Here is a 13,676-nt window from a genome sequence, read left to right on the forward strand (position 1 = left end):
GTGCGTTTGCAGTGTCAGAAAAGCCAACAGATTGCCCTCTTCAGAAAATCCCCTCTAAAAGGCTTCTAGCTTTGGATTTGTGTGGGTGAGGCTAAGGTGGATGCAGCAGAGATAAGCCTGTGCAGGGTTAGAGGCCATTCCATTGTGGCCGTGGTCTATGTCACCTTCCGGGCCACTACAGTCAGGGCTTTAACACTGGTGACCTGATCTTTCACTGCCATGCCATAGGTGCTTACAAAAGGGGTTTGAATGCATACATGATGCCACAGCAAGACTGATGCTGCTTTGTTGAATGTGTGTCAGACTGAGTCCTTAAGAGGCTCTCATGTGTTTTTATTTCATTTCCATGCCATCATCATTGATAGACCCTTTCATGGTTAGTGGACATTTTGACATTGTTTTATAAATGCTGGAGATATTTGACGTACACCTGCCAGGTCTGTGGGCCTTTGAGTAGACCCCTGTGCTGTTACTTCAACACTGCAAAGATAGAGGCTATGCATGCTACAGTGAACGCTAAACATATAGAATGATAAGAGAGCTTTGTTATGCTATACTGACCTTGAGAAAAGCGATTGTGGGTACTATTCTTCCTTTCATTGTCCTACAGGAATAAATATACAGCATAATGTATTTCCACTGCTCACATTAACAATACAAATGTTTCAGGGTCAAATGTAATTGAAAAAAATGCCTTCTGAGGTAACTGAGTGAACGTATTTGTATCTGACTAAACACACACCTTCATGTACGGTAGCATGGATTTTCAGTGTTGAGGACTGGGATCCATACAGATCTGTGACATAGTTTGGATGTTAATGACTCCAATATCATGAAACTTGAGGTGATGCTCACACATTGTTTGAACTACCATAACATCTCCATCTGTCATTGTGAATAATCTGGTAGACAGCCCCATGCCTGGTTTGTCCAGCCGTCTCTATTGACAGATTAAGTTTTAATGATACTCTCACTGTTCAGGGGTTGTTGTGGCATCTTATCATGAACTACCTTTCACACTACATTTGGCGCAATTACTTAATTCTTCATCTTTCCCGTCTTCTCTCATCTTACTTGTCCTTTCCTTCTCTGTCCCTGTATAAATACATTCTCTCTCACACCCTGTCTCAATGGCTCAAAGCCAACCATTATGTAATATCATCACACACATAGAGACACACAATGACAAGTATAAATCACTGTGCTCCTTTACATTTCAAAAGCCAACAACTGCAAGGGTGCGGCGGAGGGTTATTATACTGTCAAAATAAGGATGCACAAAATAATGCTACCCATTGGGGGAGTTTATTAGTTACATGAGCACTTAGCACTTACCGTTTCATTGAATACAAGACCTCTGATACTATTTCTATGATACAATATAATGAATAAATACCCCTGCTTGGTGCTACGCCCAGTCTCTAATGCCTAGGCATCCAAGCAGAACTTATTTGGGGGCATGCATTTTTGAAGAAGAAAACCCTTTAAGAACGATGCAGCAGAGAGAGAGAGAGAGAGAGAGAGAGAGAGAGAGAGAGAGAGAGTGAGAGAGAGAGACAGCGAGCGAGAGAGAGAGAGAGAGAGAGAGAGAGAGAGAGAGAGAGAGAGAGAGTTCTGGAAATGGAACGGGTTCAGCCCCCTGATTCAGCCTTTAAGCTGCTTTAGAGGATTGCTGGGTATTTTTTCTCTCCCTCTCTCCAAATCAGACAGCTGATATTGGCTCTGAACCAGAGCAGGACAGGGTAGAAGTCCTTTAACTGCGCAGCTGCAGCCACGGGCCAAGGAAGGGCCAAGCAGCTTTGACTTGGCTTTATAATCCCTCTCTGAGAGGCACGTGACAATAGAGACTGTTGCATGGGAGCTCCTGCTGCTCCCTGCTGGGGAACTCCGCGAATAAACATCTCCATCAAAAGAGCACTCTGAATCCAGGGTCAGGTCAAGATTAATGTGTCAGTCAGAGCAGAGGGGTTTTTCTTCAGCCACAAAATCCCTATGTTGACATCATTGTTTTGTATGTGTCCTGAAGAGCAGCATGCATGGTGGTTTATCCCACAGAGAGCAGAGCTCACACACTTTGCTGTCTGTGTGCTTCAGTGCTGAATCATTCTTTAACTGCTGAAATTTAGATTAAGTTCACTTGATTAAATTAGCTTTGTACACAGGGTGTGAAGTCAAGTGTTTTCTCACATAGCTCAGCCTTGTCCTGAGAGAAAGAGAGATAAGTCATGTGAAAACAAACAAACAGCATTGGCATCATAGCCACTACAGGGATGCAGTGAAATGAATTTTCACTTTTGTACACAGCTCCCTCATTAAAGCAAGGTAGTCCTCAATAAAAGAAAATACATAGAGATGTAAGAAAGCCAGTACATAAATAAAGACATAAATAGTAGTCTTGGGTAACCATCATATTAATAAAGTCATACACAACATATTTAATTAGATCATTTTATTGAAAATCTATAACTAACTAACTGTACTTTATTTTAAAGTGAGCTAAAAGAGAATAAGAGCCATGCCAACCATTTTCTCTTTCTACCAGAACAAACCATCGTCATTATCACAATTCTTTGTATTGAAGTTCACCGATTGTGTCTCATTTTTGGAAAAGACAATAACGCCTACGAGTGGAGACCTGAGATTATTGCAGGTTTCGTTGTTGTAGGTTCGGTATAATTCCGCGCGGTGGCACTGTTTGACCATACGTTCATATATCGGAGATTCACGAATGGGAACGAAGAAACCCGAGGCTAAAACCGGAAGTTCCTTAGTTATTAGCACACTGGTTGCAGCCCGTGAACGATATGCTGCTGTGGGTTCGGCTGGAATTTCGCCCACAGCGGTCATTTAAATGCAACAAAGGCGAACCTAATGAGACAAATATGGAATATTAAAACGCGTAAGTAAGATAGCATCGTCTTTGCTCTAATTTCCAAGTCATGTATTGTATGTATCGAAAGCGATCTGTCTACATTAGCTTACCTTGCTGTCGTTTGTTTGCTAGCTATTCCCAACCACTCCGGTAGCATGTGTGAAGTGTCAGGCTAGCAAGCTATGCCTGGTGTTACTGGTCAACGAGTTTCCATGTTATATGGTGACTTAAGCCTATTTATGCCGCAGGTCCGAGTAGTAAATGTTGGAACCAGGATAACAACAACAGTGCTTTGTTGCCCGCGAATACCATATTGTCCTTTGCAGTCAGCGAAAAAAATAATACTTTCATAACTGAAAAAAAGGTTTTAATGTCATTGATACAACACAATCGACGCTGGTTAACACGGTCACTCGTTGCTCGGATACACCTTTGTGTGAATGTTAGTGCTCTGCTTCAGTCACGACCTACTGTAAACGATAGATGCCGGTTGGTGTTGTGCGTGTGTGTAACCCCGCCACGACCACCGGATGGAGGAGAACTGGAAGTATGGTTTTATTAGTAATGATGACGCCGATCTGAGGCAATGCTGTCATCTCAGTCACACCTAATGCCAGTGTGAGGGGTCAGCTGTTCCATTGAGTATGTGAGTCATTGAACTGTGATTACATATTCGTGTTCCATTTGAAAGGAAAATAAAATGGCTCTCAGTAAATACCGGTTTTGCATAGTCAAACACGTGCATGAAGCTGTGATTGCCTCAGAGGAACAGCACTTAAGAGGACAGAGCAGAAACCTCCTGCTTCAGCTCAAAACACTTGAAAGTGGCTGGGCTTTGTTTGTGTGTTGGTGTAGCTCTGTAATTGTTGAAGGTCAGCTAAGTCTAACTTATACTGTTTGAGGGTTTGAACTTGAGATTTTCTTTTTAAGTGGTCAGACACTCTGAGGTTCAATCTCAGTCGAGGGAGCCTTTCCTTTGCCGGTTATTGGCAGGAAATACTTTCACCATCATGCAGTTGCAATGTAGAGCTGACAGATGGGTGACGGGTGTGTAATTCTGGAGAAAAGAGGACACTTGCACAATTCTGGATACCACATGGGCTCAAACAGGGACCGGCCGTTGTACCAACTGTCTCAATGTGCGGTCACCATTTGAAAGGCCTATATGTATACGAGCCAGCCTGTATATGTCAGTTCCATTTGTCATGATGTATTGTGAATGCATCACTATGAGTTGTTCAAAATCTATAAAGTATTGTAATTTTCAATGACCGTACTATTGTCATAAATATCTTGCCTTTTGTATTGCAATTGTCACAACTTGTTAATGGCAGCATTTGAGGGATCTGTCAAAGCACATTATTGTGTTTGGACTGTCAACCAAAATGTCTCAGATTGATACTATGCATAGATATACTGTGTGTGTCATCTGTAATGGAAGATGCAGCATCAGTGAGGCTCTAATAATAGGATGTTTTAACTCATCTGCCTCTTTCTTTTTCTCCCTTCAGATTTCAGGTTATATGGAAATCCATAAATCTACTACGTCCTGAATGCGGGTCCAGGGACTGCACACATCAGCATGTTATTGTAAGGAGGGACCATATTAGGTAGGTAAGAGTTCTCTGTTTTCTTTTGTGTCACACTCTGTCTTCAGGTTAAGGCACCACCTGCTTGACGTCAAGTTTCGCTCTTGCATAAAATCCAGATAAGTGGCATTCCTCGTTTTCACCTTCCCCGGCAGGGAGCAAAGTCATCAGGCTGGTTCAACCTTTTTAATTCATTGTGATTGAATTTGAAGAAAAACAAACCAGTAACACTAAATGTTAACGGCTTGGTTAGATCAAAGTTTTACAAGAATATGAATGTAAAAACAAGAGACCTGACGCTAGTTTCAAATGATGAATTGTCAGTTTTGTATTATGATGATGACTATTGTTTGCTTTAGTTTTAAGATAATTAGTTTGTGAATTCTGACTGAATTGTTGTTGTGTACAGTTGGATTAGTCATCTGTGCTACTTCATTTGATGATGAGTTTTTTATTAATGCGGAATTATAACAAGCCTATTTTCTGCTTTTGGTGTGGCTTGGTTTGGATGTGTTTGATTTTATTTTGTGATCCATTTAGTTGTGCCAACAATTCTATCCAATAGTTATTTCAAAGAGAATGACATTAGGTCGGCCTCAAAGCTATTTGGCAACATGACAGTATTACAAAAACACTCTTTGTGTATCGAAATCCATTTCTTTCGTGATGCTTTTTTGTTTGCCCCTGTTTTCTTTCCATCAGTAAACACCAGTCCACTATTATACAATGACTCGGCAGCAGAGTGACCCTGCAACATGATCTGTGTAGGATGACACAGGGCAATGAGAGAGAAAGGGAGTGAGAGATGGTGGCCCTGTTGTTCTGCCCTCTGACAGTGAAGGGCAGACAGCTGGCCAAGCATCTGGTGTGGTTTTAATGGACCTCCCTTTCATCGACCACACACAAAATCAATACGCTGTAAACTGGCCAAGAGCATTTTGTACCCTCTCAAGAGTAGTGTTAGATTGGTTTAAATGCATAATAACATCACATTAAAAACAAGTATGGGTAAATTAACCATTTTTAGTAATTGATCAAACATCTTAAGGCTGATATGGATCAGAGCGTTTCCTGTCCCAACTTCAGCAATATTTAGTTTTCACCGACTTCACGCTTAAGTGCTGCTTTTCAAAGTGCAATTTATAAACAATACATTCTAAGCTCATAAACATGATTTATTATCAAGTGTACAAGCTTGGAGGGTTTACATGAATTAATCTTTACACTGAACAATCATCAGCTTCTGCTGCAGTCTAAGGAAGGTGAGCTGATCAGCATGTCGCAAAGACCTCACGCCTTCAGCCTCAGAAAGGACAGTCCTGCTTACTGCACATTTCTTTCTTTTCTTTGGCCCATATTTCCGCTGGCACGAGCAGGCAGAGATGCACACACAATGACGCATGCACAATGACTCAAAAGATGTGCTTGGAAACTAAATACCTCTTTCAATTCAACACATTTGCGATACTTAAAAAAATGCTTGTACACTGCAGGTAGAAGCAAGGCATGGTTCTCTACCAGAAACTCTCCATTCTGGTGCTTTACACACATTAGAATCAAACTCAAGGCAGACAAAAAGACAGTGGGTTGGGAGTAATGAGCAGTGGGAGGAACGATAATTGCATGTTACAATAGATCTGATTCATAGCTATCTGAATTGAATAAATCAAGTGATAACTGTGAGCACTGATCAGCAGTGGCGAGGGTCTGCAGTCTCCTGATTGCTTCTGTTGGTGTCCGGTTGCATTAATGGAAGCACTCTGAACTGTGACGTATTTGAAGTAGCTGCCATGTGTTGGACACAGGCATGTGATTGGCCAGGGCTAGGTACGCTAATGTTCCCGTTCATTTCCCAACATGTTTCCGTAAGCCCACAGCCTAGAGATATTATTGCTCTTGTTATGTCATTACATCCAGCTGATAATGATGCACCATCTGTACTGGTGTCTATTTAGATATCTATTTGGTCTATTCTGCCGCTCTGACTCTCTCTTTTACGCTGGAAAGTGCAGATTTTGATGTAACTTCCGTCTGAGCCTCTTTACCTCAATGTGCTATTGTCCAGCACTTCTCTGAAACCCTTTATCGCTCATTCTTTGACTGAGCATTTTAAATGTGTCTACGTTTTTGTGCGATTTCAGCAGTTTCTTAATGTAGTCATGGGCTCACTTTATTTCTTCCTCTTTCCATGTTTAGCCGTGGCTCATTAGGGCTGTTGGATTACAGGAAATTTCCTCTTTACAACAACAACAACTTCCTAAGTTTGTTCCAGTTATGACTTTGGTCTGGACCCTGGTAGAAATATGTTCTGACAGTAAAGCAACCTGCGTGGTCAAGATAGTATTTTCAGCAGTGACCTTTTTTATTGGTTTTCCTTTTCCCGGTGTTTTCAGCTGCAGACAACTGGCTCTCCAGATTATTCATAGCCTCTATTCCTCACACATTTACCTCAGGCGCGGGATCGGTTTTCTAAAGGGACTCAGGGTCAGCCATTGATTTATGTTGGGACTCGGGACACACAGTATCTCAGGTTGGTCCTGAGTGTTCATTGGTGACCTTGACATGAGCTCAGAAGAAGAATCTGGTCACAGCAGTGTCTCTTGTAATAAAGAGGAAATCAGCTAGAGCTCATTGAGACCAAGGTCAATTAGCCTTTGTAAGTTGTATTTAATATATTTTAAGGATGTTGACGCTCACTGGCACCATTCCAACACGTGTCTGTCCAATTGCATTGTTTGTTAAAGGTCAGTGCATGACTCACTGTACATTATCGAGTTTGATTCAAATGATTGATTTGAATCTGTTTCCTTATTGATTTGTTTATAGACATGGCTCTGTATCTAAATGTTTTATTAAGACTCAACCTTAAGATTCCAACATGTGAATGATGACCTGTTTAGATGAGAAGAGTTTGACTTTAAGGGGAAGCATGACCTTGCCTCATAGTGAAACTGCTGAATGATCAGCTCCCATCTGCTCACAGGCTCCAGCCCACAGCTGCCCAGTCACACAGTTATGCCACCCAAATGTTTTACAACAAACTTTGTTCATCTCCTTTTTATGCCGACATAAGATAAAAACAACAGCCCCAAATTGAATCCTTTGTTTCGACTCTCCCCCCTCTCTCACTAGGGCAGGATGCAGTCGTCAAGCCACCGACTGCGAGACATGGAGCAGCACCACCCACTGCTGTCAGCCAGCGGGGATGTGGAAGCAGGTAGCCTCGCAGCCGGAGTTATGGTGGGGGGTCCCCACACGGGTCACGCGGCGGGGAACCGCACACTATGGTTCATCCAGGACGGCTGTGGTATGGTGTGTGCAGGCATGACCTGGTTCCTGGTGCTCTATGCGGAGTTTGTGGTCAATTTTGTCATGCTGCTGCCTGCCAAGAACTTCTGGTTCTCGCTGCTGAACGGGGCCACCTTCAACTCCCTGGCTGTACTTGCACTGGCGTCACATCTCCGCACCATGCTGACTGACCCGGTGAGCAATAAATAGAGGGAACGGAAGAGGGGTCGGGTTAGGAAGTGAGTTTTCCATCGTGAGGATTAGGGAGTGAGACGTGACATAGTCAATGAGGGAGACAGAAGCAGCACACTATTATGAAAGGATATCATAACAATAGAACTAGACTTATTTAGTAAGTGAGAGGAGATTATGTTGTATATGTCCACATTTGTCTTTGATATGGAGTCTATACTGCAACAGGAAATGTGCTCAGAGTTGATCATTCATAATTTAGTTGAAAACCCTAGACAAACATTTCTGCTTACTCTCGTACGGAAGATTCAAATCTGCATACCTGCATCTTTGAGAAGCCCAGTGGGGCTCGTGGATCCCACAGAATGGACTAGAAGGGTTTAGTTTGTTACTTACTTACCAACCAAATCACAAGCACGGCTGGTACAGGAGAACATGCAAGGGTATTTCTGCATAGCTTTCTATGCCCATCTACTACATGTTTACATGGAAAAGCTTAATTTTAACAAAATGTAAGGCTTACGCCAAGCTTAACTTGAGGCACTTTGTTCCTTTAACGGCTCTTTAATCGTCTAGTTCGTTCCTGAGCTCTGTGAGATTTCCATACAGTCAATAATGCCCAAGAAAATAACAACCCCCTCCTCCATACTTCTTCTGACTCTCTAGTCTTTACTGCTAGTTGCTGCAGTTTAGACTCACGCTTAATCTACTGTGTTGTCTGGCAGTTAGACTGTAATTCACACAGGCAATTGCAATGCTGTAGGTTTCCAGTCAGAGACGACGGTGTTGAAAAGCCCACACCCCATATGATCTTGTGTGTATGGGTGCTTCTGCATATTGAATAAGCAATCCAGTTTTTCCTTACTGCTTAAAGTTTCACCCATTGTTATGTATTGTCAATTATCAAATATGAGCAATAATGAAAGAAGCTAGCTGTAGTAGAGGTGAGTGTCTCTAAAGCTGAAGTCCGTACATTAAAAGATCACTCCACCCAAACTGCAAAACGAAAGCATTTTGTGTTTCAACTTCCAATAAATGACAGCCTTTGCCTTATCTTTTGTGGCTGGTTGTCAGGGTGCTGTTCCTAAGGGTAACGCAACCAAGGAGTACATGGAGAGCTTGCAGCTGAAACCTGGCGAGGTCATCTACAAGTGCCCCAAGTGCTGCAGCATAAAGCCTGAGAGGGCGCACCACTGCAGGTCAGTCCAGCCAAAGACACCACACACAACCCACACGGGGAACACTGGGGGTGAGGCACAGACCTCAGTGGGAAGACATTTCATTACTGCCGCCCCCTTTTTAATCATTGAATTTGAGGTAAACCAATAAGTCTAATGGAGGAAAAGGCTAAAATGTCCATATTCGTATTCAATAAAACACTCTGACGGCTCCATTTTCAGTATTTGCAGTAGCAGTGAGCTTATCTGTATCATGTTGCACCGCACGGCTCCTACCTGAGGATATGTTTTGTTGAGCTTGGCAGAGAGTCTAAGGAATGATTGTTGTGCTACTTTCCCCCAACATGGCTTGATAACACATTGAACACTCTGGGGTCTGTAGGAGCACTTTATTTGGCCCTGAAATAAGTGTCCTCTGTCTCCTCCCTGCAGTATTTGTAAAAGATGCATCAAGAAAATGGATCACCACTGTCCCTGGGTGAATAACTGCGTGGGAGAAAAGAATCAGAGATTTTTTGTACTTTTCACAGTAAGTAAACAGCCGTGTACTCCCACTACCAACACTCCACTGAATAAGCCTTGGTTTGTGAGGTTGATGAGGATTTAGTTAGATAGATATTTGCCTTTCTTATCCTGCTAACATTCCTCTGACCCTCTGTCCCCTCTGCAGATGTACATCGCTCTGATCTCTGCCCATGCCCTCGTCCTCAGTGGCATGCATTTCTTCAGCTGCATTAAAGTTCAGTGGAACGGTAAGGCCCCTCTGCCGACTTGTGTCAACAGTCATTTGCATTTTAGGGATGGTGTGCTAGGGACGCACAAAGACGTATGATGTAATTGCCGAGCAGGGAAAAATAGAGTGTCCATTGCTTATCATTCCCAGTTGTTATAATTTAAAGTTTCTCGAGAACACCTGCTTGCTTTTAATCGCTCAATCACGAAAGATGGAAATACGTCGGTAGTCTGTCATTTTTTTACTGGCCAATTTCCTTTCTTTTTGTATGCATGTTATGTTTGATGTTATGAACAGAGTGCAAACAACCCCTTTCTTCTTCTGCTTGTGTCCAGAGTGCAGTGAGTTCTCCCCAGGGGTGTCTGTGCTGCTGCTGATCTTCCTCTGCCTTGAAGCTGTCCTGTTCCTCACTTTCACAGCTGTAATGTTCGGTACACAGCTCCACTCCATCTGCAATGACGAGACGGTGAGTGTGGTTTTCCTCTCTGTGTGTGTGTGTGTGTGTGTGTGTGTGTGTGTGTGTGTGTGTGTGTGTGTGTGTGTGTGTGTGTGTGTGTGTGTGTGTGTGTGTGTGTGTGTGTGTGTGTGTGTGTGTGTGTGTGTGTGTGGTGGGACTCAAAGGAACCGTAAGGCATAGAGTGGCATGTAACTCAACTAAGATGACTCAAGTATATGTAAAGTGTCCAGGCCATAAAACCTAAACAATGGGCTGTGCAGAGCATTCAAATATTCATCTCTGACACTTACAAACATGTCTGACTGTCTTGCAGGAAATTGAACGTCTTAAAAATGAGAAGCCCACGTGGGAACGTAACATGAGATGGGACGGAATGAAAGCCGTGTTTGGGGGCGCACCCTCTCTGTTGTGGTGCAATCCGTTCGCAGGCCTGCGCCTGCGCCGCCTGCTACTGTTGACCCACGGCCGCCGCAGCGGCTCTGAATTTTCTGTCTGAGAGCAGAGCAGACTGATGCAGGTCACCGACACTTGTTCCACACTTGAAGCGAGATCATTTGTATGTCGTCCCTGGCTGTGGCTAAAATAGACACCTGCTTGGGATTCCCTTTGTGTGCGGTTGAGTAGGAGACAGATACCAGACTGCTCCAGCGTGAAGCCCGTACACCACCAATACCACTGACACTTTCCATTCTCAATCTGATGTGCTGATGTCGACCCGCCAACATACGGTCAACATAAGCATGTTCAACAGCTGGGATTTGTTTTTGTTTAAATGAGCTGCTTTTCGGTTGTTTTTAGGCAAAGCATGCAGTATCTAACTCAAGTGAATGTTTTTCCTTGTGAGACTCGTCCATGGTGCCGTTTAAACCCACATCAAAACATCCCCGCTTTCACACAGGATCTTTCTTTCTGTGCAGATGAGATGTGTTTAGTGTTTGAGCAGCGTATCTTTGATCATCACTGGACACAATACAAGTGGATCTAAAAAGGGGACAGAGGCTTGAAGCGTTGCTGTTGGACCTAGAGATTTTGAATCATGGTCAGAAGTGCACTATATTGAAGGCACTTGACAAAGTCCGGAAGGGAGCACTGCGGATATCAGTCGTGAGATTGCGCTGCCTTGATTTGCATGTAGAAAAGCTCAACAAGTCAGCATCGCTGCCAGGAAATGAGGCCCTCCAAACTATCTTCAGATGAATCAAGCAAACTACTGTGAACAAAAGCCTCATTCTTATTCAAGAGATCTGGGTAGTTTGTGCTGTCGGCTCGTCTCTCCTCTTTTGTGGTCATTTACATGGGTGAGTAGAGATGTTTTTTTTCTTTTCTTGTCTTTTACCTTCATCACAGTCACCACGCCTCATCAGTTGACAACAATGTCTCGCTGGGGATGAGGACTATTATCAATCTTGATTTGTACCATTCAAGCACTCCTACAGACTCTCTCCCCTCTCATTCTGTGACACTTAGATACGTCGCCCCACGTCTCCATAATAAAGTCATTCGTGTTGAACAACTGGCCTCTGGAAAAAAAATGAATGAATGTTACACAAGCAGTTTTGGTTTACAGTGATTGATCTGCAATTCATTGACAAGTGCTTTGCGAAATTCCCTATATACGAAACAATGGAAGCTTCTTCGTTAAGTCTGCATACGTAGGATTTGAAGCACTAGCACAAGGTCCTTTGGCAAATTGAAGTTCTATCTTTGGGTCGGACAGTGAACTGCCTTGCTAAAGTAGGCTGAGGAACAAGGCGGATTATTTAAGATTTATTACTAATAAACATCTTGCAGTGCGTAGCTGGCAGCCGCTCGTCATTGAGCAGCAGCAGCAGCAGCAGCATGGTAGCAGATAAATCGCTGTGTTATTAGACCACTTATCAATCCAGTGAGTTTATCAGCTCAGAAATGTTCTGTCATTGTTGCCATCTCTGAAGGTCTTTTGCCTTTTAATGACAAATCTATTTTTTATATTTTTATTCATCTTAATGGGCCAATTGCTGCGTGTGTGTGTGTTTGTGTGTATGTTGGGTGTAGGGCTGTGGAACGACCGTTGACAATAAATCAATCAAGTATCAATTCAGAAAAAGAGTTAATTATTAGAATGTAAAACTGCGTGTCCTGTCCAGGCCACAGCACTGAGAGCTCACAGGAATCAGGGGATTTTTATCATGCTGGTCGCTCATTTCCTTGTAGTATAATATTATTTACTACAAATCTTCTGCTGGACTGCATCTCAGCTATCGTTTTTTTGGTGAAACACTGGGACAGAATCAGCATTCCAAATACACAAAAATGATATGTTTCCATGCTCAACATGTAAGAATGTGTCATTCAGAAACCTTATTGCCAAGTGTACTTTTTATTTGAATGCAGTGCAAACACAAAGACAGAAAAGTTAAGACCAACAGCTAGCATGTATGTACATATACAGAATGAAAGTCCTGAACAGGAAATTCAGTGTTTACTTCTGCTGCTCTGCAAATGTCTTTTCAAATCAAGCCACTACTGTTTTTGAAATACAAAGTATTTGTGATGATAAAATAACATCCAGAGACTAAAGACAATGTACAATTCATCTGATGTGTGACATGATATCACTGGAAGGTCTAATGTGCTCCTATAAATGTAGAGGAACATCAAGGAACATGGGGATTAACAGTTGGAAGCCAATCACTTGGGTAATGTTAGTTAGTCTACAAAGTATTCACTGATAGGATTGTCCTCATTTGTAACCAAATACAGATGTTCTTATCTTAAATGTCTTCAGTTTTGGATTGTAGTACAGGGTATGTAGTTGTATGTTAAGATCGATAGAATCAGTGAATGAGGGCCATTTTGATTTTACTTTGATTTTAGGTTTTTGTCCACCTCATCACTGTCATTAGGAGTAACAAGCACCATGGGGAGGAAGGTAGCATGTGATGATGTGCAACAAAATGACACCGTATGGTCAAATTGATGCCAGTTGCACAGAAAATTCAGGTTATAAGAATTAAGTTTCTGATGTTTGATGGTGAAATCATAGCTGATTAAAGCTGCAGTAGAGTTCTGTCCCCTTCTCCCATTGAGCAAATGTTCCATCAAAATCAAAACATTCAACTTTATAAAAAAAAGTATAAAGATTATCTGTTATTAACTCTATATAAATGGAATGTTTATTCAAGTTTTTAAAAACTAATGTGTCATAAACTAATGTCATATATTTAATGTCCTTTTTTGAAAAATAAAGTTGATTAAATTAAACATTTAAATTGTGATGTGTTTGTTCATCAGAAGCTTTTCACTATTTCCTTATTTCAAAAGGGGAGTTTTGTTTTTTTAAAGCATACACAATCACAGAGGAGAAAAACACTAATTCAACCTTTAA

The 13,676-nt window shown here is 42.2% G+C and overlaps 1 protein-coding gene across 2 annotated transcripts; it reads left to right on the top strand.

The window, feature by feature from the left end:
- Nucleotides 1-2,760: 2,760 nt before the first annotated feature.
- Nucleotides 2,761-13,552, top strand: zdhhc7 (zDHHC palmitoyltransferase 7). Of its 2 annotated transcripts, none has more exons than XM_076155862.1 (8): nucleotides 2,761-2,899; nucleotides 4,384-4,486; nucleotides 7,594-7,944; nucleotides 9,016-9,140; nucleotides 9,552-9,648; nucleotides 9,790-9,871; nucleotides 10,188-10,318; nucleotides 10,623-13,552. In XM_076155862.1, the coding sequence occupies exons 3-8, from the start codon at nucleotides 7,600-7,602 to the stop codon at nucleotides 10,803-10,805; spliced, it is 963 nt and encodes a 320-aa protein (XP_076011977.1). In that variant the 5' UTR covers nucleotides 2,761-2,899; nucleotides 4,384-4,486; nucleotides 7,594-7,599; the 3' UTR covers nucleotides 10,806-13,552. The 2 variants fall into 2 exon arrangements, with proteins under 2 accessions (XP_076011977.1, XP_076011976.1); XM_076155861.1 differs by having other exon boundaries at nucleotides 4,384-4,482.
- The last annotated feature ends 124 nt before the right edge of the window (nucleotides 13,553-13,676 follow it).

This window comes from Genypterus blacodes, unplaced genomic scaffold (genome assembly GCF_046128005.1).
Source record: "Genypterus blacodes isolate CSIRO-AG114 ecotype Tasmania unplaced genomic scaffold, CSIRO-AGI_Gbla_v1 ptg000067l_1, whole genome shotgun sequence".
In the NCBI taxonomy this organism is placed as follows: Eukaryota; Metazoa; Chordata; class Actinopteri; order Ophidiiformes; family Ophidiidae; genus Genypterus; species Genypterus blacodes.

What these genes read in the sequence shown, in the direction of transcription:
- zdhhc7 (XM_076155862.1), top strand. Translation starts at nt 7,600, where the DNA reads ATGCAGTCGTCAAGCCACCGACTGCGAGACATGGAGCAGCACCACCCA. An exon ending in GCACCATGCTGACTGACCCG is followed by an intron (nt 7,945 to 9,015) that starts GTGAGCAATAAA and finishes GCTGGTTGTCAG; the next exon opens with GGTGCTGTTCCTAAGGGTAA. An exon ending in GAGAGGGCGCACCACTGCAG is followed by an intron (nt 9,141 to 9,551) that starts GTCAGTCCAGCC and finishes TCCTCCCTGCAG; the next exon opens with TATTTGTAAAAGATGCATCA.